General features: G+C 43.9%; 1 protein-coding gene across 2 annotated transcripts in view; it reads left to right on the top strand.

The window, feature by feature from the left end:
* The window catches only part of DCC (DCC netrin 1 receptor), a 592,501-nt gene that overhangs the window by 343,238 nt on the left and 221,792 nt on the right, over positions 1-27,471 (top strand). For both annotated transcript variants that reach the window (XM_074568848.1, XM_074568847.1), the window contains exons 6-7: positions 22,148-22,302; positions 23,816-23,936. In XM_074568848.1, the coding sequence (XP_074424949.1) occupies positions 22,148-22,302; positions 23,816-23,936 (276 nt within the window). The remainder of the gene's footprint in view (positions 1-22,147; positions 22,303-23,815; positions 23,937-27,471) is intronic.

Raw genomic sequence — 27,471 nt, 5'->3', positions numbered from 1 at the left:
GCTTGGAGCAACCTGTTGTGGTGGGAGGTGTCCCTGCTCAGGGCAGGGGGTTGGAACTCAATGGCCTTTAATGTTCCTTCCAACCCAAACTATTCTGTGATCCTGAGATCAGGGCAGTCATGTTTTTAATTATTCTAGTAATAATCTTGCTTGTTTTGGGCATCTGGAATTATTTTCCTGTGCAGCGGTGTCCTAACTGCAACCTTCAGTTTTCCAGATACCGTTCTCCAGATCTAGACCTCACTAGATGTATTTTTAAGCATTTACATTCTGTTAGGTTGGGCCGGAAAGAGTTAATTCACCAGTACTTAAAGCTTTTTGGTCCGTACTGTATTTAAGACTGTCAAGATATTGAAGTAGGCAATGTTAGGGTTCTGCCTATTTTCTTGGACTGCAGGCATTAACAAGAATAATACTGTGCTTTGATTTTTATAGCACTTGCACAACACGTATTTTGAAATCACTTTATAAAAAAAATAATCAATATGTACAAACTGAAGCAACAGATGTCTGATAAAGTGGAGTTCAGAAGAGCAAAGCTATGGATTCCCTGGTAATTGCAACAAGCGTGTTGAAACACGCATCGAGATGGGCAAGATTTAAACTGTAATTTGGAATTCTGAACCTTTGGTTAAATTTATCAATGAGCTCTGCAGCGGGGCTGTTGCGGCTGAACGCTGGCGAAACCCCGAGGGCACAGCGAAAGTCGCCGTGTCCTGGGTGATGGATGGCAGGTTTGGGGCTGAACATGAGCTACTGCGGGCTTGGCCGTCGGAGAGGAGCCGTGTTTGCCGAGGTTCAGGCCTCCAATTTTAACTTCAGCGGCAAAGTATTTAAGAGCCTCTTGCGGGGTTACCGATCTGTTAACAACAGCAAACTGCATAATAGCTTTGCTAAAACAGGCAGGGGAAATACGGAGAAGCTGATTAACCTGAGGCCACTTGGGCTCCTCTTGCATTGCACGCGGCGTTCACGCTCCCGAATAGCCATGGGATTTCTGTGAGCGGGGATTATCCTGCCGCGAGGGGATGCTGCTTCTCCCACTGACCCCGGCCGCGCGGTAGTTAAATGTCACAGCGGGGTTCTTCATGCTGGCGGGTTGCATCTTTCATCGCCTTGCATCTCACAAACCATTAGCGAACCGGAGTCGTGGTTCTCGGTGGTCTTCCAGCAAACACAGTTTCTGTTTGATGAAAACAATGACTTCCCAAAGGTCAAACCCTAACCTTTTGCTTGCTAGCGGAAAGATATAAATGGCTTCTTCCTTTCTTGTATCTTGAAAATCTCAAAGGTAAGGGATCGGTGGGATTCTCAAAGTTCCCCAATGCTTTTTTTTTTTTTAACCTATCTGTTGGAGATGACGTTGAATCAATCTGTAGTATTCATTTGAGCGAGCAAAGGAGTATTCAGCTGGACAGCCTTTAAGAATAATTTTATAACCTCTATTATGTGGTTATAAAAGGTCCTCAAGAATTAAGAGTGGAGTATAGGTTGCTAAATATCCCAAAATATTTAAGTATGTACCCAAGAGTATAAAAAGTGGATCCTTAATCAGAATATTTTGCAACCTAGGGGCGAGCGTGCTTGCCAACGGATGTCAGCCAGGAAAAAAAAATCCCTACAAATTTCTGGTTGATGTTATATTTTGCCGTTGTCGCAAACACCGAAAAAGATTTTTGAGTCTCTTCATGCACATGAAGTTGTTCCTAGATTTCTCCGTCCTGAGTGTAATGAATTTTACTTGCGGAACGGTCTGAGAAAGCTGACAGCGGTTCAACAGCAAACTGTTTCCCACTGCCGTTAAAAATTTAGGGATCTTTGAACTTTTAGGGTGAGGAGTAAGTTTGATCAGAGATGCGTTAGGGAAAATGTTTGAGTGATTATTAGAATAGGAATTTTCCAGAAACACAAACATACAAGCAGTATTGTGTCTATTAGTCATCGCAGTCTCCCAGTGTCAAAGGAGATTTCTTTCAAGCAGCGTGAACGCAGAATCTTGGGTGTTCCTGTGGATGAGGATCAGATGGTGGATGTCTCTTAATGATGGCCTAAACCACATTTTGCCAGACAAATATTTGATCTAGTCTGTGTTTCTTTTTTTCCCTCTGCCTTATTTCCTGAATCTATGCAAATGCCATTAAATAAGTATTAATATCTTACATAAAATTCCCTGGGTAAAATGAAGGCAGAGGAGATTTAAGGGCTTTTCTCTGTGTGTTTCTCCTTTTTTTGCTTGGAGGAATAGTGAAATATTCCCAGGATTTTTCCTGTTGAATTGAAAAGTATTCTGCGTGGTCTGATTAGGACGAGACGTTTTATCTACATCTCACGGTTCCTACTTGGGATGGGCAGATGTCAGGGTTAAATTGAAAATTAGGGATCTTACTGTTCTTGCCTAAAAAAATTAGGGGTTTTATTCTTCTTGCCTAATGCTGGGGGCCAGAGTGGGGCAGCGGATGTTACAAATCTTTCAAACCCATTTCCTACGTCCCCCGTGTAGCCGAGGGACTGAAATGTTGAGATTGGGTTTAGAGTTGTGATAGTAAATCACAGTAAAATTGGACATTGTGTGTACAACAGCGTATTGGAAAGCGTAAATAGTAATTCTGCATGAAAAGATCATGAGAGTAAGCCACTTACTTGGGAATTTGTATGTATAAATTTAATACATGTAGATAATTGCATATACTCAATAAAATGGATGGAAAGAGAAGTAATTAAACATTTGATTATATCAAATTTGGAGTAATGAGACAAAATTAGGGTCTTGCGTACATAGAGAAGATTTTTGTGGCTTATTATGTTCTCCACTCCAGTTTGGAACCTGCTTTGTCATCAATTTCAATTTGGTGTTTAATGAGAAATAATGCAGCCACATTTAGAAGGTTTTAGGCTTCGTGGTTATTGGGAAAATTACATGAAAACATACAGTGTAATATAGACAAATGTGAAATAAGTCTGGAGGCAATGAACCAGGCTACAGAGTACATGTGACTATAATAGGAAAATCCTTGAGGCCATCATTTTAGCTTTTTGATGGAGTAAAATGGCAAAGATGTTATTGAGGTCCGTCAGCAGAAGGGAATATAAATCATTAAAGTCACGGGAAGGCGGAGCTGATGCTTCGTATGAGCTCGGGGGCAGCCGGGGCTGGGGGCTGGGGGCCGCGCTGGAGGCTCGGTTATTCCAGAGCAACTGGTGCCCTGGGATGAACTGCTGTGCGGGTGTTCTTTGGTGTGTGGTAGTATTGTTGTTATTATTGTTAGGGTTTTATTATGGTTTGGGGGGGTTTAAAGACCCCACAGGGTTTTCTTTAATAGGGTTCCTAATTCCAATACGGTAAGTCATTTAGAAGGTATTTAGAAATTAAAGCTAACGTGTGCTTAACCAAAATACTTCAACGTGCAGAACGGAGGGGATTGCTGCCATCGTGCAGTGGCTTTTCATGGCTGCCTATCAACGGTGACATATTTCCCAAACTTTATTACAGAGTTTGGACATAAGCTCGTATCTCTTTGTCTTCTAAGCCGTTCTGTTCATTTTTCCCAAGTGCATGTGGGGTGTCAGAATTTTCCAGATAAACAACAAACTCCCTCTGATACCTGTAAAGCTTTGTGGGGAATGTCAGCTATTTTCCTTTTTTCTTCATTTCAGCTTTTAATTTGCAATGAAGCGGCTTCTCGAGATTTTTTGGGGGGGCTGAGGTTTTTGGCCTTCAACATATTTTCTGTTCCTCTAGACCTTCTTTCAAAAGGTTTCTGTTTCTTTAAAAAAAATTAGAAAAAAAAAAAAGGAAAAAAGAAGATGAAGACTTAAAAAATGACAGGGGGGGAAAAAGAGAACTAGAGGAGGGTTCATTTAATAGAGACGGAAAAGGAATATGAAGTTATATACTGGATTCTTTCAAACCTGGTTTTCAGCTCTGCATTAAGGTCCTAAAAGGTAGTCAGCAAATGCTGGAGATGATGTTTTGTTAACTTCAGACGGGAGAAGATGCAGGGGGCATATTTTGTGTGTATGTGTACGTGTTTTTTGTCCTAAGTTGATAATTTAATAATAACTACAATAATAGAATTTTAATATCATTTTCCCAGTAGCTCTGCCACCTCTGGAAAATTGAATAGTGATTTCCTAGGGTACTGAACACCTCTTTAATGGCAGACTACATCAGACAAAACAATTGGCTAAATTCTATTTCACAAAACCCTGTTGAAAATGTCCTCCTTCCGGGTGCAATAACGTTATCTACGGGAGGAAACGGAGCCATGGCTTACGTGGTGAGCTGAGTCATGCTTTCAGGAGGAGCATTAAAATAAGTTTATCTCGACTTCAAAGCTTTTACTTCATTTTCAATACCTGTTGAAGAAAAGTGCTGCTGGGGAGGACTTTTCCGTAGAGGTTTCATTTTCTTAGTCGGGGGAAGACGAACACACGGGCCTGAAGCCTTGGGTCTCTACTGAGGAATAGGTTGTATCTCCCAATAATTCAGCAAGTTGCCATAGGAGTAATTATTAAAGGGGAAAAATAGGAGTATAAAAAGGAAAAATGCAAATAGAACTGTTATTATTATTATATTATTATTAGATAATTATAATTAGAAACATTAATATTAAATAAAATATAGAACTAGAATAGAAATAAACCCACAATGGCTACTTAGTGGCTTTGCCCTGGTGAGTCCTATCTGGATGCACAGCCGGAATTGTGCAATTTTGGTGTTAATTGTAGGAAACAGCCTTTTCCTTTTCACACTGATTTGCTTTCGTTGCTTGAATATTATTTTTATTTTTTTTTCCCCTCTTCTCTCTCTCTCCACGCTGACCATCGCTTGTCTTCATGATCTGGTTTCAGAAAGCCTGTCTTTAAACGAAGAGTTTTACATGAAAATGTGGTTGCCATTGAGGTTTCTTGCAGGTTTGCTCCTCCCCAGCAGAGGCAATGGGTTTAACTGGGAGTAACTGGACGGCAGCAAGGCAGTTTTTACGGTAGGAGAGTTGCATACGTGTTCTGAATTAGTTGTATGAGTTTGTTTCCTTACCTCAATAAATGAAACACTCAATGTAAGAATCAAAATGCAATTCATAAATTGATAAATTGTGATCCTTACACCCTCTGAAGTGTGGCAACTTTTGATTGATACACATAATTCCTTAAAACTCAAGTTGGTTTTTAGTAATATTTCCATCAGCTTTTTCAGCTTTTCTTCTTTTTCTTTTTTTTTTATCTCCACTTTTAAGACTGTAATTTTCCCGTGACTTTCCAGGGGCAAATCTTTAAACTCTTTGTTGCGGAATAAGCCTTTTTATTTGTCTGCTAGCCTGGTTTTCCCTTCAACAGCTAAATGTGTTAAGTGGTGATGGGAGGAGTGACAGCTGTCAGAGCGATTAGTATCGCATCTCAGCAGCTGAGTACTTAGAGTAGATGAAAATTTTTGCCTTGTGCATAAATTAAGGTATGAGCAATCCTGTCGCAGGTGGGAGAAGCAACACGGTGCCTCCTTCCAGTCCTATTTTAAAGGTATTATTTTCCTGTGAAAATAATTCACGTGTTCTTCAAAAGGATGCTCTTTGGATGAAATCTATTGCTTAGCGGAGAGCCTGCGTTGTCCGTCTGAGATTCTGTACAAACCCTCATGGAAATAGTCGTGCTTTGTGTGCAAAGGTGAATTTTACCCACAGTCCATGAATTAGTGGGCTGTTTGAACAGAGGAGATGAAATATCTATTATTAAACAGGGGTCAGGAGCATTACTTAAAGCAGTAAACACTAATCCTAGTAAAACAATTGGAGCCTGCAGGTTTGGGATCATACCGGTGAAACCTTAGGGTTATAGATTATAGCTTTTATTTCTTCTGTAAACTGCTGAGAATACAAGAGCTGTAAAAATGGTCTTGCAATGGGTACCAATGCTTGTAAATATTGTATCTGAAGGAATGAGATATAGACGTGGACGAGTTTAATTCCTCCTGCTGATCTTCATGCTGGATTTTAAAGTTAACGCTGCCCTCGTGAAAAAAGGTGCTGCGTGTACTTTAATCATCACCGGTAATGGTGAAGGCTTCAGTTTTAATTTTTAATTAAAAAGAGACAGCACTCCCAGCAATCCAGTGTCCGCCACTAGTGTGATAGAGCATTGATTTAGTAATTCGGAGAAGAGTTGCTGATAGAGGCTGAAATGCAGCAATGTGACCCTCGTTCAGCAAAGCGCTTGCCTGGCTTTAATCAGAGGAGTTACTTCAGTGACATCAGTAGAAAAGAAGCTCTGGGAGTGGGTTGGCACCTGTCTCCGGAGGTGGAGAGGCTGCCCATGGGTGTGTAGCACAGATGTGCTCACGTGTCTTTGCGCTCTGTTACCCTGTTTTGTGGTGCAATGGATGATCTCTGTGAAGATCCACCACCCGCTGGTGAACTTGCACCTGCTCTGAGGACAACTCCAGGTTGCAGAATCATGGAATGGTTTAGGTTGGAAGGGACGCTAGAGACCAGGTTGCTCCAAGCCCCGTCCAACCTGGCCTTGAACCCCTCCAGGGATGGGGCAGCCACAGCTTCTCTGGGCAACCTGGGCCAGGGGCTCACCACCCTCACAGCAAACAATTTCTTCCTCAGATCTCATCTCAATCTCCCCTCTTGCAGTTTAAAACCGTTCCCCCTCGTCCCGTGGCTCCCCTCCCTGCTCCAGAGTCCCTCCCCAGCTTTCCTGGAGCCCCTTGAGGGACTGGCAGGGGCTGGAAGGTCTCCGCGGAGCCTTCTCTTCTCCAGGCTGAACCCCCCCAGCTCTCTCAGCCTGTCCTCCCAGCAGAGGGGCTCCAGCCCTCGGATCGTGTCCGGGGATGTCCGGCTCTGCTGCAGTTGGCTTGAACCGCCTCTTCGGGCACCTCACCTGTAGAGGCGGGCTCAGCTGCAGGATGGTGGATTTACATGTGGGGACAAAGCTTAGTTTATCTGGTAAATGCAAGGACTTCCCGTAGCTCCTCAGTGCACTGAGAGCTTTTAGAGTCCCAATAAAAGGCCAAGTTGCAAATGCGATAAACCGTAATTAACTAATATTATTTCCTGATGCAATCATGTGCTGATAATCGCGGAGATTATATTAGGAGAAAATAAGGGGTCAAAATAGCCAAGGACGGCGAGATAAAATTTGAAAACATCTTAGAGATGCCAGACGGTGATTGTTGGAGAGACGTGAAAGCTGTGTGACGCAGCGTATTATTGTGTATATTGATATCTCTGTCCTACAGCGCGTCGAGGTAGGTCACATAGGAAAACACGGATAACTCAGATAACTGTCAGGAAAATATTGGGCGGTGGTGATAATGAAATGAGCAGCTGTAGTTTTGAAGAGTCACTTTTGGTTTCACATAAATAATACCTAGAATATGAATAAGAGCGGGAGCCAGGGGAAATACATGCTTGTGTGTGTATGTATACGTGCATGTATTTTAAGAGTGGTTTTATCTGTAAGAATTCATATGCGCTTGCACATGCATACATATACCCGAATTGAATTTGGCAGGAAGTGATCTATTGACCTTGCCGTAAAGGGTTGTATTTGAATTTTATTGTTGTTGTGATACTTTACTTATGCAGTAGGCTTGCATTCACCTGAGCTTTCTTCTGTGGCTTTGGATTACTTCTTGCACCTCTGCGTTTTGACGCCAGCTCATTTTGGGAGAGGAAACGTGGTTGGAAGATACACCAGTGCTTGGGGGCTTCATGCCAAGTGCCCATCACTAACGCGCTGTCCCCATGTTGGGGCCTGGGCTGTAATTCTATAAAGTGCTCCAAAGGAAGGATTGGGAGGATGCTGGGCATCCCTGGAGGAACGCTTTAGTCACCCCTCTGCCTTCTTTACTCCAGGCTGTGCCAGCCCAGTACCAGGTGGTCCTAACTGCTGAGATCGGCAAGTAGGGGAATGGAGATGTTCACTGTTACTGCTCTCAGCACGAGCTCAGCCCTGTGGTGGAGACAGAGCAGATTTAGGAAGCCCCTCTCTGGTCCGGCACTGCCGTGTCGATAGTTCACAATCGGATATCACAGAATGGTTTGGGTTGGAAGGGACATTAAAGATCATCTAGTTCCAACCCCCCTGCCCTGGGCAGGGACACCTCCCACCAGCCCACGTTGCTCCAAGCCCCGGCCAACCTGGCCTTGAACCCCTCCAGGGATGGGGCAGCCACAGCTTCTCTGGGCAACCTGGGCCAGGGGCTCACCACCCTCACCCCAAAGAATTTCTTCCTCAGATCAAACCTAAGTGCCCCCTCTTGCAGCTTGAAGCCATTCCCCCTCGTCCTGTCACCACATGCCCTTGAAAAAAGTCCCTCTCCATGTTTCGTGTAGGCCCCCTTTAAGTACTGGAAGGGGCTCTGAGGTCTCCGCGGAGCCTTCTCTTCTCCAGGCTGGACAACCCCAACTCTCTCAGTTGAGATCACAGTGAAGTTGCTGATCCTGCACCCATTCAAGGCCAGTGAAGAGCTACTCCCTTCCCTAACTCAAAAATATGTTAGCTCTGAAAGCTTGATGTGGACAGTAAAGCCCATAGATACAAAATACACGTTTGATAGTTAAAAGGCTTCAAAGTAATGAAATTAAAGAAAATTCAGAGGCCAATCAGAAGGAAAATGCAGGCGATAATTAGGGACTTTATTAGTTTCATGGTTTCACAATGGGAAGCAGATTTCTTCTGCAAGCTGGAGAACACCTTGAGCTGTGGGGCTAAGTGTTACTGAAGCATCATTTCGGTCGTACCAGACCCGAGCGAGCTGCCGGGTCTGGCAAGGACCACGGGACCAGTACACTCAGTCTCCTGCCCGAGCTGGGCCCCACAGCAGGACTAATTAGCCTGGACCCATGCCCCATTTCAGGAGGTGGGTTATGGCCTGGCAGCTCCAGTATTTGGGACAGACTGGCGTTTTGCCAGGCTGTACGTTTATATATGGTGGGATTTTCAGTAACGCTGATATTCCATGTGATCAGAGGAGAAGGTGGATGATGTATCCGGAGCATGGCGTGGCATCAGGGGAGCTTCAGTAAGAGCTAAACGGTAGATCAGGAAATTCTAAAAGAAGTACCTAAAATAGACATCTTCAAATGTCTAATTTCAAATTAGCTTGTTTAAATATATTGTATTCAAGAACTGGTTGAAGAAGCGTCTAAATTGTCAATGTTCCTTTTTTAGTATTTTTTGAAATAGTGGGAGATGGTGGCAGAGCGGAGGGGAGCTGCTGGTGTGCCGAGCTTTGAAAAGGCCAAGGGGATGCCTCGGTGGTTGTGGGCTCCACATGGGGAAAACCCTGCTGAAGAATTGCATCTGTGGCTCAAAAAGAAAATTAAAGAAGTGATAAAGGCATCCGGGGTGAAGCATAGAGTCACAGAATGGTTTGGGTTGGGAGGGACCTTAAAGCCCACCCAGTGCCACCCCCTGCCCTGGGCAGGGACACCTCCCACCAGCCCAGGTTGCTCCAAGCCCTGTCCAACCTGGCCTTGAACCCCTCCAGGGATGGGGCAGCCACAGCTTCTCTGGGCAACCTGGGCCAGGGGCTTGCTGTGGCTTTAATCATGACATTGGTTAAAGAATTGGAAAAGATACTGAAAAGGAAAGAGCCTCTTTTATTTATTTAATTTGTGAGAGAAGGTTGTAGAGTGCTTTGCTCATGGTCCGTAGCTATCTGTGCAAAGAACAGATTTATAATAATGGAGCCTTACAGTCTACCTGACAAAGATAGGAAGAACATCCCCTGTTGAGAAAAGGACAAGTGTAGACTTAGAAGTAAGATAATACTTTTTTTCTTAAATGAGAATAATTAATCAGTAGAACAATGTACCAAGGGCCGCGGTGTATTTGTATCGCTAAGAAGAAATGAATGAGTTTCCTAAAATATACGCAGTACTTCAAAAAGTGATTAATTCAGGGAAGTCCTCTTCTGATTTATACGTTAGGTCGGACTAGATCATCATAACATCCCCTTCTGTAAGTCTGCTCCACGCGCTCTCATTTTCCCAGTGGCAAAATGACAGTGAGGTGTCAATCTCCTTCACTTGGGTATTGCAAACCCATTAATATCTACAGGCGAAACGTGTCGCAGCAATTAAACTATTATTACTTTTTGCATCAAAGGTTAAGGCGGTTGGAAGAACTGAACTGCCTGTGACACTGGCTGACAGTGATTCAGCTGGCTCCATCCGTTCAGTCTACATTTGTGCGGTTCGTGGTATATTAGCGGTGAGATTCAGAAGCAGCACGCTAAAGGACATTATGCGGACACAGAATACACATTCCTCCGGTCTGTTTAATTTATATCAGTTTGTAAAAATTTAACGTGTCTTATCCTGGGGCAGAATTGAGTGAAACGTGGTGTTTTCTAAAATCTAGCTCCTTAGTTTTCATTTATTCCCCGTTTCCCGGTTGCTCTCTGCGTTGTGTTTCAGGAGGCAGCATCCTCCGTGGGCTGAGAGGTGGAGTTCCCCCCCGACGTGTCCCCCGGCGGGACATGCTGCCTTCGTCCTGCCTTTTTTTCCTCTATTTTGGTGGTTGCACACAGGGAATCCGGAGAAAGGAGGATTGTAGCCAGGTCTCTACAGCAATGCCTGCAGGACCAAGGCGGATGGTTCTTCACCCCATCTCATCTCACCGCGTGGTACAAGAGCTCTCAGCTGTTCTAGTCCTGCTTTTTGGGTGAATTAATGGAAAACAAGGAGTTCTGCTCCTGGAGCAAGCGACTTGGCTGCTATCGAGAGAATGTCCGCCTGCTTTATGTTTTGGTGAACAGTGCGTGTGTACCTCAGTCACTTTTATTCTCGGTGACCTTGGATTACTTCAGAATCATTTGACGTTTTTGCTTGCTAATCGAATTAGAGCTCGTTGATTCCTTTCTCTTTGATCAAAACACAACTGCCTCACCCAGAGCGGGAGGGGGGGTGTAATGAAGTGCCCGAAGCTGCAAGGGCTGCATCCAGCCCCTTTCATCTCTCTGCTCTTCGCTTCTAGTGCCGAGAACAAAGGTCAGCCCGGGCCAGAGCGGCCAGTGGAGAGGGAGGTTGGTGCCAGCTGCACCGAAAGCATCCTCAGCCCTTTCCATAATTCATGTTCTGCCTTCGCTCGCGTTTGCCTACCGAGTTGGCAGGTAGGATTGTCGACCAAAGAAACCACAAGAAATCTGCCTGGTGTATGCTTTTAGTTTTAAACCAAACGGAGCTTTTGGATGCTTTCATTAAGACCTAGCGCTTGCTAGCCGTTAGCCTTATCTCTACAAAGAAGATAAAATAAGTCTTTATTTATTTATTGAAAGGCTGCTCTGGACAAGCAGCTACATATCCACTAACTGGCCTGACATTGAAAATGAGAGCAGGTGTTGGTCTGATGACTAGGAGATGGAGAGGAGTATATTTTCCTTTGACTTCCGAACGTGATAACCTTGCAGAGACCACTATGGCTCCCATCAGCTCTGCCATTCCCGACTCTTCCTTAATTATGGGGGGGGATAAAACTCATATTGTCAATTTGAAAAGGGCTTCGTTCAGCTGGCTGGGCTGAGGAGCAATTCCTCCTCAAAGGAGATGAGAACTGGAGTTGGGAGACAGGTAAATGAGGCCTGGGAGAGCTCTGGCATAGAATTGCCTAGGTTGGAAGGGACCTTTAAGGTCATGGAGTCCAACCGTCAACCCAACGCTGCCGAAACCAGCACTAACCCATGTCCCTCAGCACCACGTCTGCCCGTATTTTAAATGCCCCCTCCAGGGATGGGGATTCCAGTGCTTCCCTGAGCATCGCACCCCTCAGACTGCTGCTATCGCATGCTTTACCCGGGGGGAGCTGGGAAGCCATCAAATCCTCGTGAATCTTCCTGGCTTTTGAAAATGGAAGCTGTGTTTACTTTTTGGCAATGACTTCTTCATTCTGTGCTCTCCGCAGCTCAGTTTGTCAACCCTTCCATGCATGGCCCAAGTCTTTTTTTTCCAAGATCCTCATTCTGAGCGTCAGTTTGTGTTAATGATCTTGTTTGAATGGAATAATTTAAAAGCGGATGTACTAGTCTGAATAAATGATGGGAGAATCCACCCCTTAACTTGCCAGGTACATCGGCGGGGGTCTGGAAGTAGAGTAAGCATCGTAACAGACTGTGGCAACGTGTCCAATATTATATAAACTGCTATAATATATATTCTGTCTTACCTGTTTGCTCTTCAGTTTCTCATTTCTCTTTCTTTTAAGACAGTGTGATAACACGAAGATCGAGGCCCGACAAATAAATAGCTCAAAAATAAGCACCCTTTCCGCACACCTTCTCCATATTTTCCTCTTGCAGAGTCACAGACTGTTGCCAGTCTTTAGGATTGGATTTCCTCCAGCCAAACTCCTCCAGGCAAACCACACACGGGGCGATTAGAGTGGATTCGCAGTACATTTTTGGGTTGTTCCAGAAGCCAGCTTGCGTACTTTTGTTAAAGGTTATTGAAATGTGACGAATTGGTGATTTTGTTTCCTTATCAGACAGTGCTTTGGTGACTAATAGAATGAAATTAAAGAAAGGAAAATACTGTAATTTCTTTTTTCCTTTTAGAAAATATTTCTCTTATTGTTTTACCAATTTTAGAGGATGCTTTCAAGGTGGAAGAGTGGTTTCTGCGTTCTTTTAGAGCGTGACGATGAGCCTGAGCAAGCTTAGATCCATGTTCTGCCCATGTGTGGACTTGACTAAGTCCCTGAGTGATTCAGCTCTTGATAGTTTTATTTGGAAATTGTGCTACTGAATTAAAACCACATTGGCCAGGAGAAGTTTCTAAAGGCAACAGACAACCTTCTGGCAACTCCCAAATTGTCGTACTTTTTGGTGTTGTTTTTTTTCCCCTCCTTACATGTACTTCTCTCCCTGGAGTCTCGTTTCCCCAGTCTATCGCTGTGAATATTGTTTATTCCCCTTGGATATCATGGGGAAAAATAGGGAAACACTCCCAAGAAGTGGAGGTTAATGGCAGGGACCTGCGGCCGTGCCTTGCCTCTGGCTGCACCACCACGTTCCCTCTGGCCCTGCTCCTTCCCCGCAGGCAAAGCCACGAAGCGCTGAGCTGCAAAAGCGGAAAAGGAATGAAATAGTGAGTAACGGCAAGAAACAAGCCTTTGTTAGAGATCAGGACTGCTACGGAGAGGGTAATAAACTCATACAGCGCTCCCCTCGCCTCCACTGTATTTTTATCTGTTTTCAGCCTCTCCAATTTTCTTTTTGATGAGGTTACGGTGGTTGCTTTTAACTTTAATGAGGAGCTCTGGGGGAGGAGGGGAAGCTGTATGGTGCGGGGTGGTGCTGGCTCATTAACTGACCCCTCGGCAAACGAGAGCCCGGTCCCCGCTGCCCAGCGTGGGGCTGGCCCAGGGACCACCGGGGCTCCTGCTCCGGTGGCAGCCCCCTCGGCTGGATGCCATCACGGTGAAGCCATGCAGAGCCTGGAAAGGGTTTTTTTATTATTTTTTTTTTTTAAAAGAAAAACTCCAAAAAGTAAACCTGGGCGATCCATACAGCGAAGAGGCGGTTTTCTCTTCCAGCTAGAGAGGGGAGTCTTGGATACACAGGAATCTCACAGGGACATCTATTAATTACACTGGCTTTTAATTATCTGTCACTGATACGTTACATGACCTTGAGCAAGTCATTTACTCTATGTGTGTGTGTATCTAGCTGTAAAATGCTTGTGAATTATTTAATGTCTACAAATTGCTTTGAGATCCCCAAATGAAATGCATTATAGTTGCAATTATGGCGCGTGCTGGTGTCAGCCCGAATCTCAGCAAAGAGCCCCGGAAAAGAGCCTTTCCCGGGCCTCAACGTGCCGTGAGGAACAGGGCGCAGCAACCAGGGTCAACACTTATTTTTCTGTTGAACCACAAATACTTTTATTTTTCGCAAGCAGGATGTGGAAGTGTGAAATGTTGCCTCTTGGCATAGGAGGAAAGGCTGGAGAATATTTTTACGTTTTCATTTTTGGTTTGTTTTTTTTTTTTTCCTTTGTTGCTGAGATGAAGGTTGGTGCCTTGGCGCTGAGATGAAGGTTGGTCAGAGCCATTGTATCTTGATGTTTTTATGAATAGAAAGAAAGAAAAAACCCAAGTATGGCCTCCTAAGACCTTGAAAAGTGTTTGTAGTCCTGCAGCATTTTCCCACACGGGCAAAATATTATTTTTAAAAAAGAATTAGGGAGCTAATTCAGCTCTACCTGCAACTTTCTCACAACCTAATTTTCTCTTTCACGTTATTTACTCAAAATTCGGCTAATTGTCAGCATCGTATTAGCCTTCGGAAAGCCTGCTCTGTGATGCATGCGTTCCTATTATACAGGCTTTGACAGAAATAACGTTAATGCATCTAAAGATGAAGTTTGACCCAATACGCAATTATGAAATGCTCGTTTGTTCCTGGGGCAGATGGTATGCGGTCAATAACTGTTGTCTGTACTATAAGTCATAAAGGCAGCAATAAAATAAAATCTTTAGGTAGTTATAAGTTGACAGATATCGGTGACCTTAGTTTTCTCTTCCCGGGCTGTCCATTATCGGTGCGTTACATAAAAAGAACTTTTTATTTGCATCCTGCTCCTGTGCTCTGCGGCCAGGCAAACCCACGCAGGAGCTGGACCAATATTTTTACCTATTCCGAAGGGCAGGGATGCTTTATTTCATTTTTATCTTGTTTTTAACGTGGTAATCACACATGGAACTATATTTTAATGGGGAACAATCCTCTCTCCGTGCTTAACTCCTGTAGCAGTGGGGGCAGATGCTTGTATTTCGCAACAGTCCTCCGGAATCATAGAATGTGTTGGGTTGGAAGGGACCTTTAAAGGCCACCTAGTCCCCCCCGCTGCAGTAAGCAGGGGCATCTTCAACTAGATCAGGAATATTATGGATAAAATAGCATTTTAGTCTTACGATTCCTTTGGAAGTTTAACGTTCCTGATTTGTTCATAAACTCAGAAATTTACAAAGAAATTTACATTAATCCTGAAGTATTCCATGTTGTGGTCTCAGTTATGTGCCCCATCCCTGGAGGGGTTCAAGGCCAGGTTGGCCGGGGCTTGGAGCAACCTGGGCTGGTGGGAGGTGTCCCTGCCCAGGGCAGGGGGGTTGGAACGAGATGATCTTCAAGGTCCCTCCCAACCCAAACCATTCCATGATTCTTAATTCTATATGGCGCCCTACGAGGTGGTTGGGTTTTATTATAGACTGCTCATGGAGATTATACAGATCGTACTCTACAGAACCTTGTAGATGAGTGTCTGTGCGCGTTCCTTACCCCGACCTTGAAACTCGCCCTCGGTTAATCTGGTTTCAATACTTTTTTTTTTAAACCGTAGAGACTTTTTCTGTGTGACTGAACACGTATAACGGCGGCATCTGCTCCTCGGTGCTGACGTTGCAGTAGCCCAGCAGCAGCCAGCTGGATCCCAGCGATTTCACGGGGTCGTTACCAACCTTGCTGAACTCATTAGGGCCTGGCTACCAGGAGGGCAATAAAGTGGGAGTTGTTATTAGCTACCTGATGACCATGCAAGCTTCCCCCCCAAAAAAAACCCAGGAGGTTTTGTTTTGTTTTCTATTTTATTTTATTTTTTTATTATGAGACACAGACTGTCTGTGGCAAGTTTTTAAAACTAATATTTAGGAAAAAGGAAAATGAGATGATGACAACATCTAGAGGGAAGTAATATTTTGCGACAGGAATTTCTTCCTTGATTCCTGATGTGTGAATGAAATCATTGTTGATGTGAACTACTAAAAAAGTCCTTTCTTTTCTTAACAGCCTCTTTATTTTCAGTTATCGTTGGCGTACAGTAATGCAGCGAACCTGTCCTTCACCTCTCTGAAAACTTCATGAGTGATCTTATCCCTCTTGAATTTTCCTGGGGTAGCTGCAGTTTGAACCAATGCGGAGATAATAATGAGTTTTCCTTACATAAACAGCGTCGCCTTTTCCTCTGCACTGGGCTGAGGGGCTATTTATTTAAATAAAATCAAGACTTTTAGCAATTTGAGTATAGCACAGGTCATCACAGCATTTCAGAAGGACTTTTGCCTTTGGAAACAGAAGTGGGAGCAACGTTAAGCTTCGCTTTGCTTTTCACTGTATTTTCTGGATGTAACGATGAAGAATCTTCGTAATTATTTATAACACCGAAATTGTATTTTTCTTTAAGCAGGTCATCAGTGCAGTCAGTAGTAGAAGTATGTTTAGTAAAGCAGTCAAAGACAATAAAATCTCTTAATTTGATTATTTTTCATTTAACTAATGCTAGAGCGGAATATGCTGAGGGACGAGGATGTATTTTAGTTAGCTGCAGAACGGGAGATTCAGACTGATGAAAACACATTTCTAGTCCGCTGAGTCCAAAGTGGGCAGCACGTCTCCGGTGAGAAGGCGTGGACTCCCAAAGCCTTTCTCTGCGCATCTTCTCCCCTCTCCTGCCCGTGGGGTTGCGACGATGCATCGTTTGAATTTTTGGTGGCTCGGTTCATTTTCTCGTGGGAACCGTGAACTTCTGCTGTTGCGCAGTAACACCGTAAGCTGACCTTCACCTGGAGAACTAAAGAAGCGTGAAAATAATCAAAATCATTAAATAAGACAAGTAATACCTTTATTTAGGTGAAGAATGAAGTTTTACGTAGAATAGCAGCTTCGTTTTTCTTGTATTTCTTCAAGGCTGGTCTGAGGGGAGATATATTGCCTTTCTGCTTGTCAGGTGTAGGGTTTAGAGTAAGAGAAGGATACGGAGCTGTGGTAAGAGATAAGAAGATATTAATTTTAACCTACTGTATATTGAAGACACGCTAGCGTTTTTATTTTTATGCCTCTTACTCCTTCCTGAGAGTGCACTGTAACACCGTTTGTATTTTTTTTCTTAATGCAATAACAACACAGATACCATATGTAACAGGGAAGAATAGTAAATACCTATATAAATATATAAAAAAAAATTATGTTGATGTAAAAATCCAATTCTCCTGTCCTTTTTAGACCTGGAGGAACTCCATTGGCTTTGAGTTGGAAGATGCTGACTCCCCTTACGGCAGGCGCAACCCGGCGCGTTCACTTGATGTAACTTTATTTTAAATTCAGGGTTTGTGCGAGTTAGCAGCGAAAAGTACAAGGGATTTTTTCTTTTTCTTTTTAAAAGGATTTGAATCTCTAAGATGACAAAACCACCCTTTAAGTACATGGAATTGAAACTCTTCCCATTCAGGAGGCTGACAGGGTTGGGCACTCGCTGACAGCAGTTATCTTTCTTGGGTCAGTAGAAACACATTCCTTATTCAAACATGCAAAGAGAAGACACTTTGCATTAGGAAATGCTGACATTTCTCCGAGTTAAAATTGTTTCCTCTTGTCGCAAGATCAGCTGTCATCTCACAAAAGGTATTTCTAGAAACGGGGAGGTCATCCCAACACATGGCTCTCTAAACTAGCTGGAAGCGTTCGATTAGTCCCCGAGTCTCTGCTACAGGCTCATTACAACCAATCTTTGACATTTTTTGGTAATAAATGCTGCTTGCTGTGGTCCTTCAAGGGAGAAGCCCATTTGTTGGAAGCCGGTGGTCCCACGCCTCCTTTCTGTGGCATCGCAGAAATCCGCACAGCTTTCCGAGGAGGTCTTTAGAAGATGACATGGAACGAGGACCGGCTTCGGTCCTGCCATGCAAACAGGACAGGTTTCAGAGCGCCTTCTTCATCTGAGGGACCTCCAGGCAAGAGAAAGTTCTTAGAATCACAGAATGGTTTGAGTTGGAAGGGACCGTAAAGCCCGTCCAGTGCCGCCCCCTGCCCTGGGCAGGGACACCTCCCACCAGCCCAGGTTGCTCCAAGCCCCGGCCAACCTGGCCTTGAACCCCTCCAGGGATGGGGCAGCCACAGCTTCTCTGGGCAACCTGGGCCAGGGGCTCACCAGTGTCAGGGCTGTAGCGTGATCTTTACAGGAGTGTATGCATTAAATGTAATTTTCAAATTCGCTTTATTCTGGCATGGTGGAAAACGAAGCGCTGTTCCTCTCCCAGAGGCGTTGGGCGTCTGTTGGCACACGGTTAAGTTATTTAATTTTGAATCGCAGAGCCTGCGATACCACGTGCTGCTGGGGGACAACCTCGGTAACCCCCCCAAGTGCAGTTACTGTAGTACAGAGAACTTTAAACTTCTGTGTAAATTTTGATACCAAACGACTTTCCTGCAAAATGGCTCTTATCTTCTATTTCATTTAAGTTCTACCGTTCACACGAATAAAAATCCTCCCGTGTCAATAAGGTTGCACGCTGGGGTCCGTCCTAATCCTTTATCCAAAGATATTTAGTGAAGACTTTGATACCACTTCCTGATATTAATTCTTTTAAACACAAAATCTCGTGGACATCTTCTTTCATAGATCTCCATTAACCTTTTGGGATTTTTTTCCTCCTTTTTTTGGTGCAATATCTAACATTAAATACCCTCAGTCTGCAGCTGGGGCATTTTGATAGGCCTGGGTTAACATGAAATAATGAAAATGAGTGTTTAGAAAAGTGGTTTCATCCTGATACGGAATAAGCGTAACCTTCCGAGGTGTTATTTTACATTATTTTTGTCTGAAGTTGGAATTTTAAGGCTTTCAGCCAGAGCCCAGGGCAAAGTACAGTATCAGCATCCTACAGTGGCGGGCTGTTGAGGAAAAATCTCGCTGAACTGCCACTTCCCAACGATTCCCAGAAGTTTTCGGGGCGGGGGGGGGGAAATTCTGTGAAACGTGGTAAGTTTTTTTTGGGGGAAAAAGATGGCAGTTTCTTCAAGCCGCTTTTATATTGCTATAATGTAATTAGAAGGAACGTGAAAACATCATGGATCTCTTATTTCCTTCGCAGCCCTCCTCACCAGCCTTCTTCACATATGCATGCCTTTAAAATATTCAGGACCGAGAAAAAACACATAGAGAGCAAAGATGGCAGCGCTTGACATTTATTGATGTATAAAATATTGATAGAATGTATATTTATAGTGCTTGACGTCTCAGATATCTATGTGTGTGTACATATTTCCAGTCTAGATGTGTTACATCTGTCTGCTTTAGGGTGTTACCTTGTCCTTACTTGTGGCGTCCTACCTGTGTTTAATACTGCCTAATTTCCAGCAAAGTAATTATGCAAATTGCTCGCTTTAATGGCATCTGTAGGAAAAATAAAGGGCACACCTACCCCGTTGTAGGAAAGGCGTTGGTTAGTGCGTGATAATTGTTAAATATGTTCATTTGGAATGAAACTCGGCACAGGGTTATGCATATACTGAACATAAAGCGTAAAAAAACCCATGAGGATTTCTACCCGTCTAGAAAAAAATGCCAGCAATTAAAAAAATAAAAGGGAGAGAAATCGTGGGAGAAGAGCAACAGTCCTGGTGGAGGGAGTGAGAAACCGGAGGCAACTGGGGTCAGGGTCCCGGAGCGTGCGCGTCGTAAAGAATAACTGGCAGGAATGGATGAATTACAAGTCTATAAATTAATTGCAGGCTTGCGGTGACACCGCCATAAACCACGCTAATGAAGACTGAGTAGTTTATGATTTTGTCAGAGCTCTGAAAAATTAGGTGGTTTGTAAACTACATAGATACTGGTGCTTTTATGCGAGCTTGTTGAATAAATTATACTAGGACTATAGTATAAAAAAAAGTGTTAAAAACTAACCTCTGAATGTGATTCCATCTTAAATTTTCTGTCTTCGGGTTTTTCTTGTTTCTTTTTCCTTGAGCCATACTATCAATGCCGATCCTTCGTAACTCGGCCACTAAATTACTTCTTTTTGTATATCTCTAGTGTAAACAATGCTATTTTTTTATAAACCTCTTGATCAGCGTCTGAGTTCCCGGTGTTCCCTTCTGAGTGCTGCTTTATTGGAAAAAACGTATATAAAATTTTCCTGCTGTGTGGTCTGGAGCCCCTGATTTAAGGTCTCTCTGGCCGCGGAGCAAGAAGAGCCCAACACGGGGCGATGCCTATCCAAACGCACGCAGGCCTCGGAGCCTTTTCCATAGGAAATGAGGCGGCTGAGTTAATCGGGACGCCTCATCAGTTTTAATTTGCACGCGTTGCGTTTGAGCCAAACGGGATTGGGAGCTTCTAGGTATCCTAAATTATTAAATATACGGTAAAAAAGGACCGATGTGGAAGAGGAATGGAGAAGATGGGAGCAGCGCTGGAGGGGACCGGGGCGGATGCTTATTTAAGCGTAGGTAACTCAGCTCAAAAGCAGAAACAACAGCTAAAAATCAAGAAAACGCTGACATAAAAACTTTGCAGACTTACTTTGATCTGCTTGGCTTTATGTATTATACACAGTTTTTAAATAACATCATTTTCTCCAAAGTGCACACAAGTTCGGAGAGCCCCCAGGAGTAATTGGGAGGGTGTGATCGAAGAGGCGATGATGTCTAGGGCCCTGCCCTCGTTTATTACCAAACCTGGAAACTCGGTTGTCAATAAAGGCAAAGAAAAGAGCTTTGTAGTTAAGGTGATGAAATGCAAACCCCGAAGAACACAGTTTTATCTGTACGTCTGCCATAGTATTCCTGCAGGACAGGGGTTTGGTTGTCTACACCACGTGTTCAGGTGTTGCAGCTTTTTTCCTTATTTTCTGCATCCCCAATGAGACTTTTTGGTCTGTTGTGCAAAAAAAACCCCATTAGTATATTGAATACTGTATAAAAGACTGCTCTAAACGATAGCTAAGTGGACAAGAAAAACATGGGGGGGGGTACTTTGCCCTTTCTCCGGTAGCTTGGTTAGTAGCACCTCTTAGTGTTCGACTCCTACCAGTTCAAAAACGTTTGTGGATCACGCAGGTATTGTAGAAAGAGGAGGGGGAAAAAAAAAAACAACACCGGGAAATGAATCGTGAAAGCATGAAGCCATGTACTAAATAGGAAGCTTGAAAATTAAACCCTTTTCGGCGAGCAGGGTCCTCCCGGAGCCCCAAAGGAGCCGCGAAAACCCAGAATTTGATGGTGGAATTGAGGAGCGCGCTGTAAATCCTCAAAAACCTGGGACCTGAGCTAGGGATGCGTGAGCAACCTTGACTCTAATGTTTCTTAGCTCCTGTGCAATTTATTTTATCTTCACCTTCTTTTAATTTAGAGGCTTTTTTTTTTTTTTTTTCTCTTTAACGTTATGGCTTTATAAATATTCTAATCAGACATGGGGAATGATGGCTCAAGAAATACAATTGGATTTTCTGTCTGAAATGATAAGTCATGGACGGTGCTTAGAAATTAATCTATTCTGGCTTCCTGGCAGCTACGGATATTCAAAACGGAGGCCGTCGTTCCCCGACAAAACCTGCCAAAATGTTCGTGGGCTGCTGAGATCTTGCGTGTGTTTTTCAGTGGGGGGCGGGGGGGGGCTCATTAGAAATATGATGTTCTTAACAGTTTTCCTCAAATTGCTAATTTCCATCGTCCTGGTAGTACAATAGTGATGAAGTGAAATTAAATTAGCATATCATATAGCATACTGAAAAACTGTGAATACATTAGAGTAATACAAGGCAACAGATAATTGCTAGCTTAATAAGAATTCATTTTCAGCCAAGATAATTCAACCTTTTTCGTCTTCCAATCGCTAGGGCCAGATTTGCTGGTTATTGATTATCTCCTCATCTTCTATAAACCCAGTCAGACGTTTTTCTTGGTTCTATCAAAGTGTCTCTGCTCTAAATATTTCTAATTCTGTATCATTTGTCCTGTCCATGTATGTGCCTGTCCATAAGTTGACTTGAGGGACCTTGTTACGTATGCGGTTGGCATCTAATCCTTTGAAATGAGTGAGATTTTATTACCTCTGTACTCACTTAGCGAGAATTATATATATATTTTGTTAGACATAAATCTTACATGTCTTCTAAATTGAGGTTTTAAGTCTTTTATTTGGGGAAAAAAAAACGTTAACATCAACTGTTTAAGTGTGTTTTCTAGAATAAATGCTTTCTCTAGTATTTAATCTTTAATAGGCTCTGGGTTAACGAGAATAATTTGAATTACAGATACATTTTCTATTTATGTCTAATATTTTTTAGGCTTATTGAAATGATTTACTTGCTAAGCCTGAATTTATTTCCACTCATTGGCGCTTTCATTTTTTCCCCATCTTTTTTGCAGTCCCACCGTGGTTTTTAATTCGCCCTTCAAATCTTTATGCCTACGAGAGTATGGATATTGAGTTTGAATGTGCCGTGTCTGGGAAGCCTGTTCCTACGGTGGAGTGGATCAAGAATGGAGAAGTCGTCATCCCCAGCGACTATTTTCAGATAGTGGTAATTATCTGGCTTTTACTTGTTAGAATTTGGGGGGGGTTTAACTAAGTTATGAAATGTGTTCTGATCTAATAACTTCATAAACGTAATGGTCTTCCTGATGGAAACAAGATTTCTGCTGCCTCCTAATACAAATTAGGCACATTGTGTTGTGTTAGGTCAAGTATGTTGACGTTGTCTCCTGTTTTTAGAGAGAGCCGAACCTGGTCCGTTCCTGGAATAGAAGTGATGTCCAGTCATACTGTGTGTTGCTCTTCGGGGTATTGTTTATCATGTGTGAATGACTTCCCTTACCGTTGTCCTTCGTGAACACAAGTACCAGGTTTCTTCTCCAGGGAAATGGTACTCTGACACAAGGGGTTAAAACCAGTAAGGGTCATTGGGCATAATTACAACTTTTTCAAAGAGAATTGTTGCGCGCTCTCCCCAGAGTAAGTTCCCCATCCAGGACTCCAATGTCTTTTAGTTTAGCTATCACTATTACATAGGCTGAGAATTTGCGCTGTGTTTTCTGAAAGGGTAGATCGAGGTGGCCTCTCCTGGAAGCAGTGTCACTTGTCAGTGACAAAGCTGAGACGCTGAGGACCACCCCTGGAAACTTCAGCCACTGTGAAGATGTCCACAGGCCACGAGGGGTGGCTTGTTTGGAGATGTGACTTGGTTCAGCGCCTCTAATTTTTCACCTTGTAACAAATAATATTGATTATCATCATGTCTTTTAATTACCTATCACAAAAAAAAAAGTCTTTCTGGTGTGGTTTTCATACAGGATACACTTATTTTGCTGTATGTAATAGCAAATTCAGTCTTTTTTTTTTTTTTTAATACATCAGTGCTTCTTAGAAGCAGCCAGAAGCTGTCCAAAGAAAAGACAGCTCTATTGCTGTGATGCTTTAGGGGTGGAAAATTATTTAACTTAATAGTTTATGGAAGGTGTATTTCAGCGTATCCCTCACTTGAGATATTTTACCCAATTTAATTGGTTGCTGCTTGTGCTGAAGGAAACGTAAAGTTAAATCTGTTTCAAGTGAAGTGGGCGTAGGGTGACCTTTTCTTAAGGATCTCCAGGCCTGGAGCCATAAGGAGGGTTTGACCTTCACAACAGTATTTGTTCAACGAGGCAGAGTTGAAAGTTATTTTAAATCTTCCCTGCAGCAAAGGGCCAAGACAAAATTGAAAGCGCTACTGGAGTGAGGGCTGGAATTGGGAGCTTAGTTCTTGAGAAGGGTGTGGGATGGACTCTGCAAGGAAGGGAGTTCGCCCATGGGCCGGAGGCGCCATCAAACAAAATGCAAAGACCACAAAGTGTCAAGAGATTCCTGATGAAAGTGCTTATGGTTACAGCCCTCTAAGGACCAGGGCTATTTGCGCTGGAGCCGAGAGTACATACAGAGTACCCCCTTTCACAGAATAACTGTTCTGGAAAGGTTTTATAATCCGCACTCACTTTGGATGGTGTTTTTCTAATTAATTCCCTCCACTTCCTTTCTTTTTCTTTCTGCTGTCTCTCTAGGGTGGCAGCAACTTACGGATTCTGGGCTTGGTAAAGTCAGATGAAGGTTTTTATCAGTGTGTAGCTGAAAATGAAGCTGGAAACGCACAGGCCAGTGCACAGCTAATCATCCCGGAGCCTGGTAAGATGCAAAGGACGTACAGAATTGTAGATGTAATTAATGCTATTAACATAAAAATCCCAAATGAGCAGCTACTATTCTTTACTCCCTCTTATTTATCCAGCTGGCTGGCTGTAGTTAAAAGCGTGTCCAGGCTGTTGGATAGTTGGAGGCATTTTGTTTACTGGGGCAATTACAAATACTGGCCTTGTCCTAGAAATGACTCGAGGCCGGCTAAGCCTGCAGGAGAAGCCAACGGCAGTGTCTCACCGTCTATTGGTGGGCTTTATCCTGCTGAAATACGAGAGGTGATCACAAATGGGTGAGGTGGTGGAATAAAATAGTCCATAAGTAATAGAGAATTATATTGTATGTGGTTCTGTATTAAGCTGTTGTGGAATGTTTGGCTCGGGGAAAGGGCAAGAGAAGAAAAAGGTAAGAGAAAGAACAGTTCGTCAGTGGGATGTGGAGTGCAGCCAGCCATTGAGATCGGAAGGTTTGTGTCTATGCGCGGGAAGGATGAATACTTTATTTTGTTGCTCTGAAATTCATAGGTGGCCTAGAAGAAAGCTGGAGAGGGACGTTTCACAAGGGCATGTAGGTATAGGACAAAGCGTAATGGCTTTCAACTGGAGGAGGGGAGATTGAGATGAGATCTGAGGAAGAAATTGTTTGCTGTGAGGGCAGTGAGCCCCTGGCCCAGGTTGCCCAGAGAAGCTGTGGCTGCCCCATCCCTGGAGGGGTTCAAGGCCAGGTTGGACGGAGCTTGGAGCAACGTGGGCTGGTGGGAGGTGTCCCTGCCCAGGGCAGGGGGGTGGCACTGGGTGGCCTTTAATGTCCCTTCCAACCCAAACCATTCAGTGACTCTGTGACTGCTCTGTGCAGCAGCGTAAGGATTTGCTGCTTTACGGGTTTTTAAGTAACAGAAAGATGTCTTCATCTTGGGCTTGATGATATGTAAAACATGGATAAAAGCCTTTCAAAGTTTCTGGGTTGTAAATGATTAATGACCTGCACTGGGCTGTAGGTTACACGTGCTACTTCTCATTGTAAGCTGAGAACAAGAGAACATGCTGAAGTGTTGTTCGTTCTCCGATTTGGACTGGGAAGAGCAGAATCTTGGTATCCCACAAATACTCGGTTGAGACAGCCCTACTGAGATCAATTAACCTGCTTCAACTATAGAATTTCTTTGGGAAATCCTTTGAAAAGTTTCCACACAGCATCAGTCTGAAGTTCTTAAAGCTTTGCCAAAAATCTGGTCTTCTGGAAGTACAGAAATAAGAATGGCCGTGGTCCAGGTTCTTCTGAGCTGCAGTAGTCTCACTCTTAAGGACTCCCGTCTCAACACTGAGCAGGAATGTTTGCTGAGATCCATCAAAGTTCATCCTGTAAGCTGTTGTGTTACGAGCGCTATTATCCAGAGTGGTTCCAGGAGCACAGAGGGAGGATGGCGGTACCTCGTGGCCATAGCTGAGATCATCTGGTAGACAAAAGTGAGGAGTAAGCACCAGGGAAAGCCATGTTTCCCCAGTTTGCAAAGTCCCCTCCAAGCAATTAGTTAAGGCAAATGAAAATGGGAACAGGGCTGAGGTTTCTCCCTCCGTTTGCTGCCTTGGTCCCATATCTGTGGCTGAACAAGGATTTTGCACATCTTTGAAGCTCACCTCCCTCTTAGTCCTTCTCCCTGGTGATTCAGCATCTCCTTTATAAGCCTCTTTCTTTCACGTCCACTGCCTGAAAGCAACTCCAGTAGCAACTGGGGAATTGTCAGGGACCTCTCAGCCCCTCTCTCTAGACGCTCGTGCCGCAGATGCTTTGCAGCCATGAGACTAGGCAGCGGGAGATGGAACGTCCATAGAGTCGTTACGATTGTCCTCCTCCTGCTAGCGGGACCCTCCAGCCTGGGCACCCTCCTTGCCCAGGACTAATTAACGAACTGAGGTCGACGGGTGGGTGTCGGGATCAAGAGGCAGGTATTTATTTGGGTTCCCACTTTGGTGCGTGCCTTACAGCCTGGATCTTGCCAGCTGAGGGTTTCCCTCTGTGCAGTCACCAGAGGTGAGGATGGAGGTTATCTTCCCTTGGGGACGAATGTGAAAATGAAAAGACGCTTAAAAACTAGATTTCACTGACAGAAAAGAATGTCTGTGTGGTATGGAGGAAGGTCGGCTGGGACGAGAGGGACATCATCCTGCTCCGAACCAACCTCCTCCACTTCAGATCTCACCGTGGGGAGATACACAGTTGTTTTGCCGTTACGTTTTGTTTTCTTTCCACTTTCTTTTAAGCTGAATCTCCATTCAGCTCATGTGCTTGGGTTGTATTTTCATGCGTGAAGCTCTGAAGGAACCAGGCCGTCTCCTGCTGGAGTGGGGTTTTAATCTGATGCTCGGATCATCCGTAGGGAAACGGGGTAACTCATTGCTGCTCCCAGCTAGCCATCGCAAGTGAAACGCTGTCAGTGGATTTCACGCTCTGTGTCGGTGTTTGTTATGTTTGGCACCGGATTAAAATTAAAATAGAAGAAAATGAAAAGAAAATCCTAAAGAGCTACGGGACGCCATTGTAAACTGTCTCCATTTCCCTTTTTAAGTGATGGATTACTTTTTTTCTGGCTATTTAATCAGATCTTCAAACAATGCCGCTCCAATTCCTCGGAGATGAAGGGAGGGCCGGCCTGCACAGATGGTGGAGAAGCCAGTTAGAAATACAAATGAAGCGGTGGGGCTGGCCGTGGCGGGAGGAACGTAACCCCCTTCTGCTTTGAATTGTGTTGGGCCACGCTCAGCACGTGTCGGGTGCTCAGCTTGAGCTCCACGTGGCACCACCAAGTAGCCGGGGTCTGGCCAGGGGGCTCTGGTGGGGGCTACCCCCTTCCCGGGGCTGGCAGCTGCCCAGCAGAGCCCACGCTTGCTGTCGGCGTGTTTTATGAGAGCCCGGTGAAGTTTCCATATATTCATTAATAGCTGTTATCCCTTTCTGGAGCCATTAACGGGGGAGGAACATGAACAGAGACATACTGAAGGCTTCTCTGAGCGGCTTTTTTCTGAAAGCCAGGATCAAATAAACCATCTATTAAATGAATAACGATTTTCTCCTAGCAGTGATTTCTACCCCAAACTTAACATCAGGGTAAAATAATATGTTTTTTTTTTTTTCTGGTGATTTGTGAGACTATAGATAGTTTTTGCTTTTATTGCAGCTAATTTGAGCCAACCAGTGGGGTAAAAAAAAGTTGTGTATGTTCTGTTGGGGGGTTTTGAAAGCTTTATTCAGATAGAAAGCTATAATCCGTCTGATTCCTCCTACTATGTTGTTCGTATGCGGACGTGTAGATTGACATCCATTGCTGACCACCACTGACTGTAGAACCTGATGTAGCAGCGCGTAAGTTGGCGTTGAAGCAAGTATAAATGAGCTCAGGTTGAGACCAGATATACCCCTTGTAAAGGCTGCGATGCTAATTTGGAATTAGACAGTACCAAAATGAGAAGGGAAAGCCAAACGGGCTGCGAGCTCCCTCAGGTAATAGCTTCCACTTTTAGTATTCCAG

Source organism: Larus michahellis, chromosome Z, assembly GCF_964199755.1.
Source record: "Larus michahellis chromosome Z, bLarMic1.1, whole genome shotgun sequence".
NCBI classification, from domain to species: domain Eukaryota; kingdom Metazoa; phylum Chordata; class Aves; order Charadriiformes; family Laridae; genus Larus; species Larus michahellis.
This window is presented reverse-complemented; position numbering and strand designations above follow the sequence as displayed.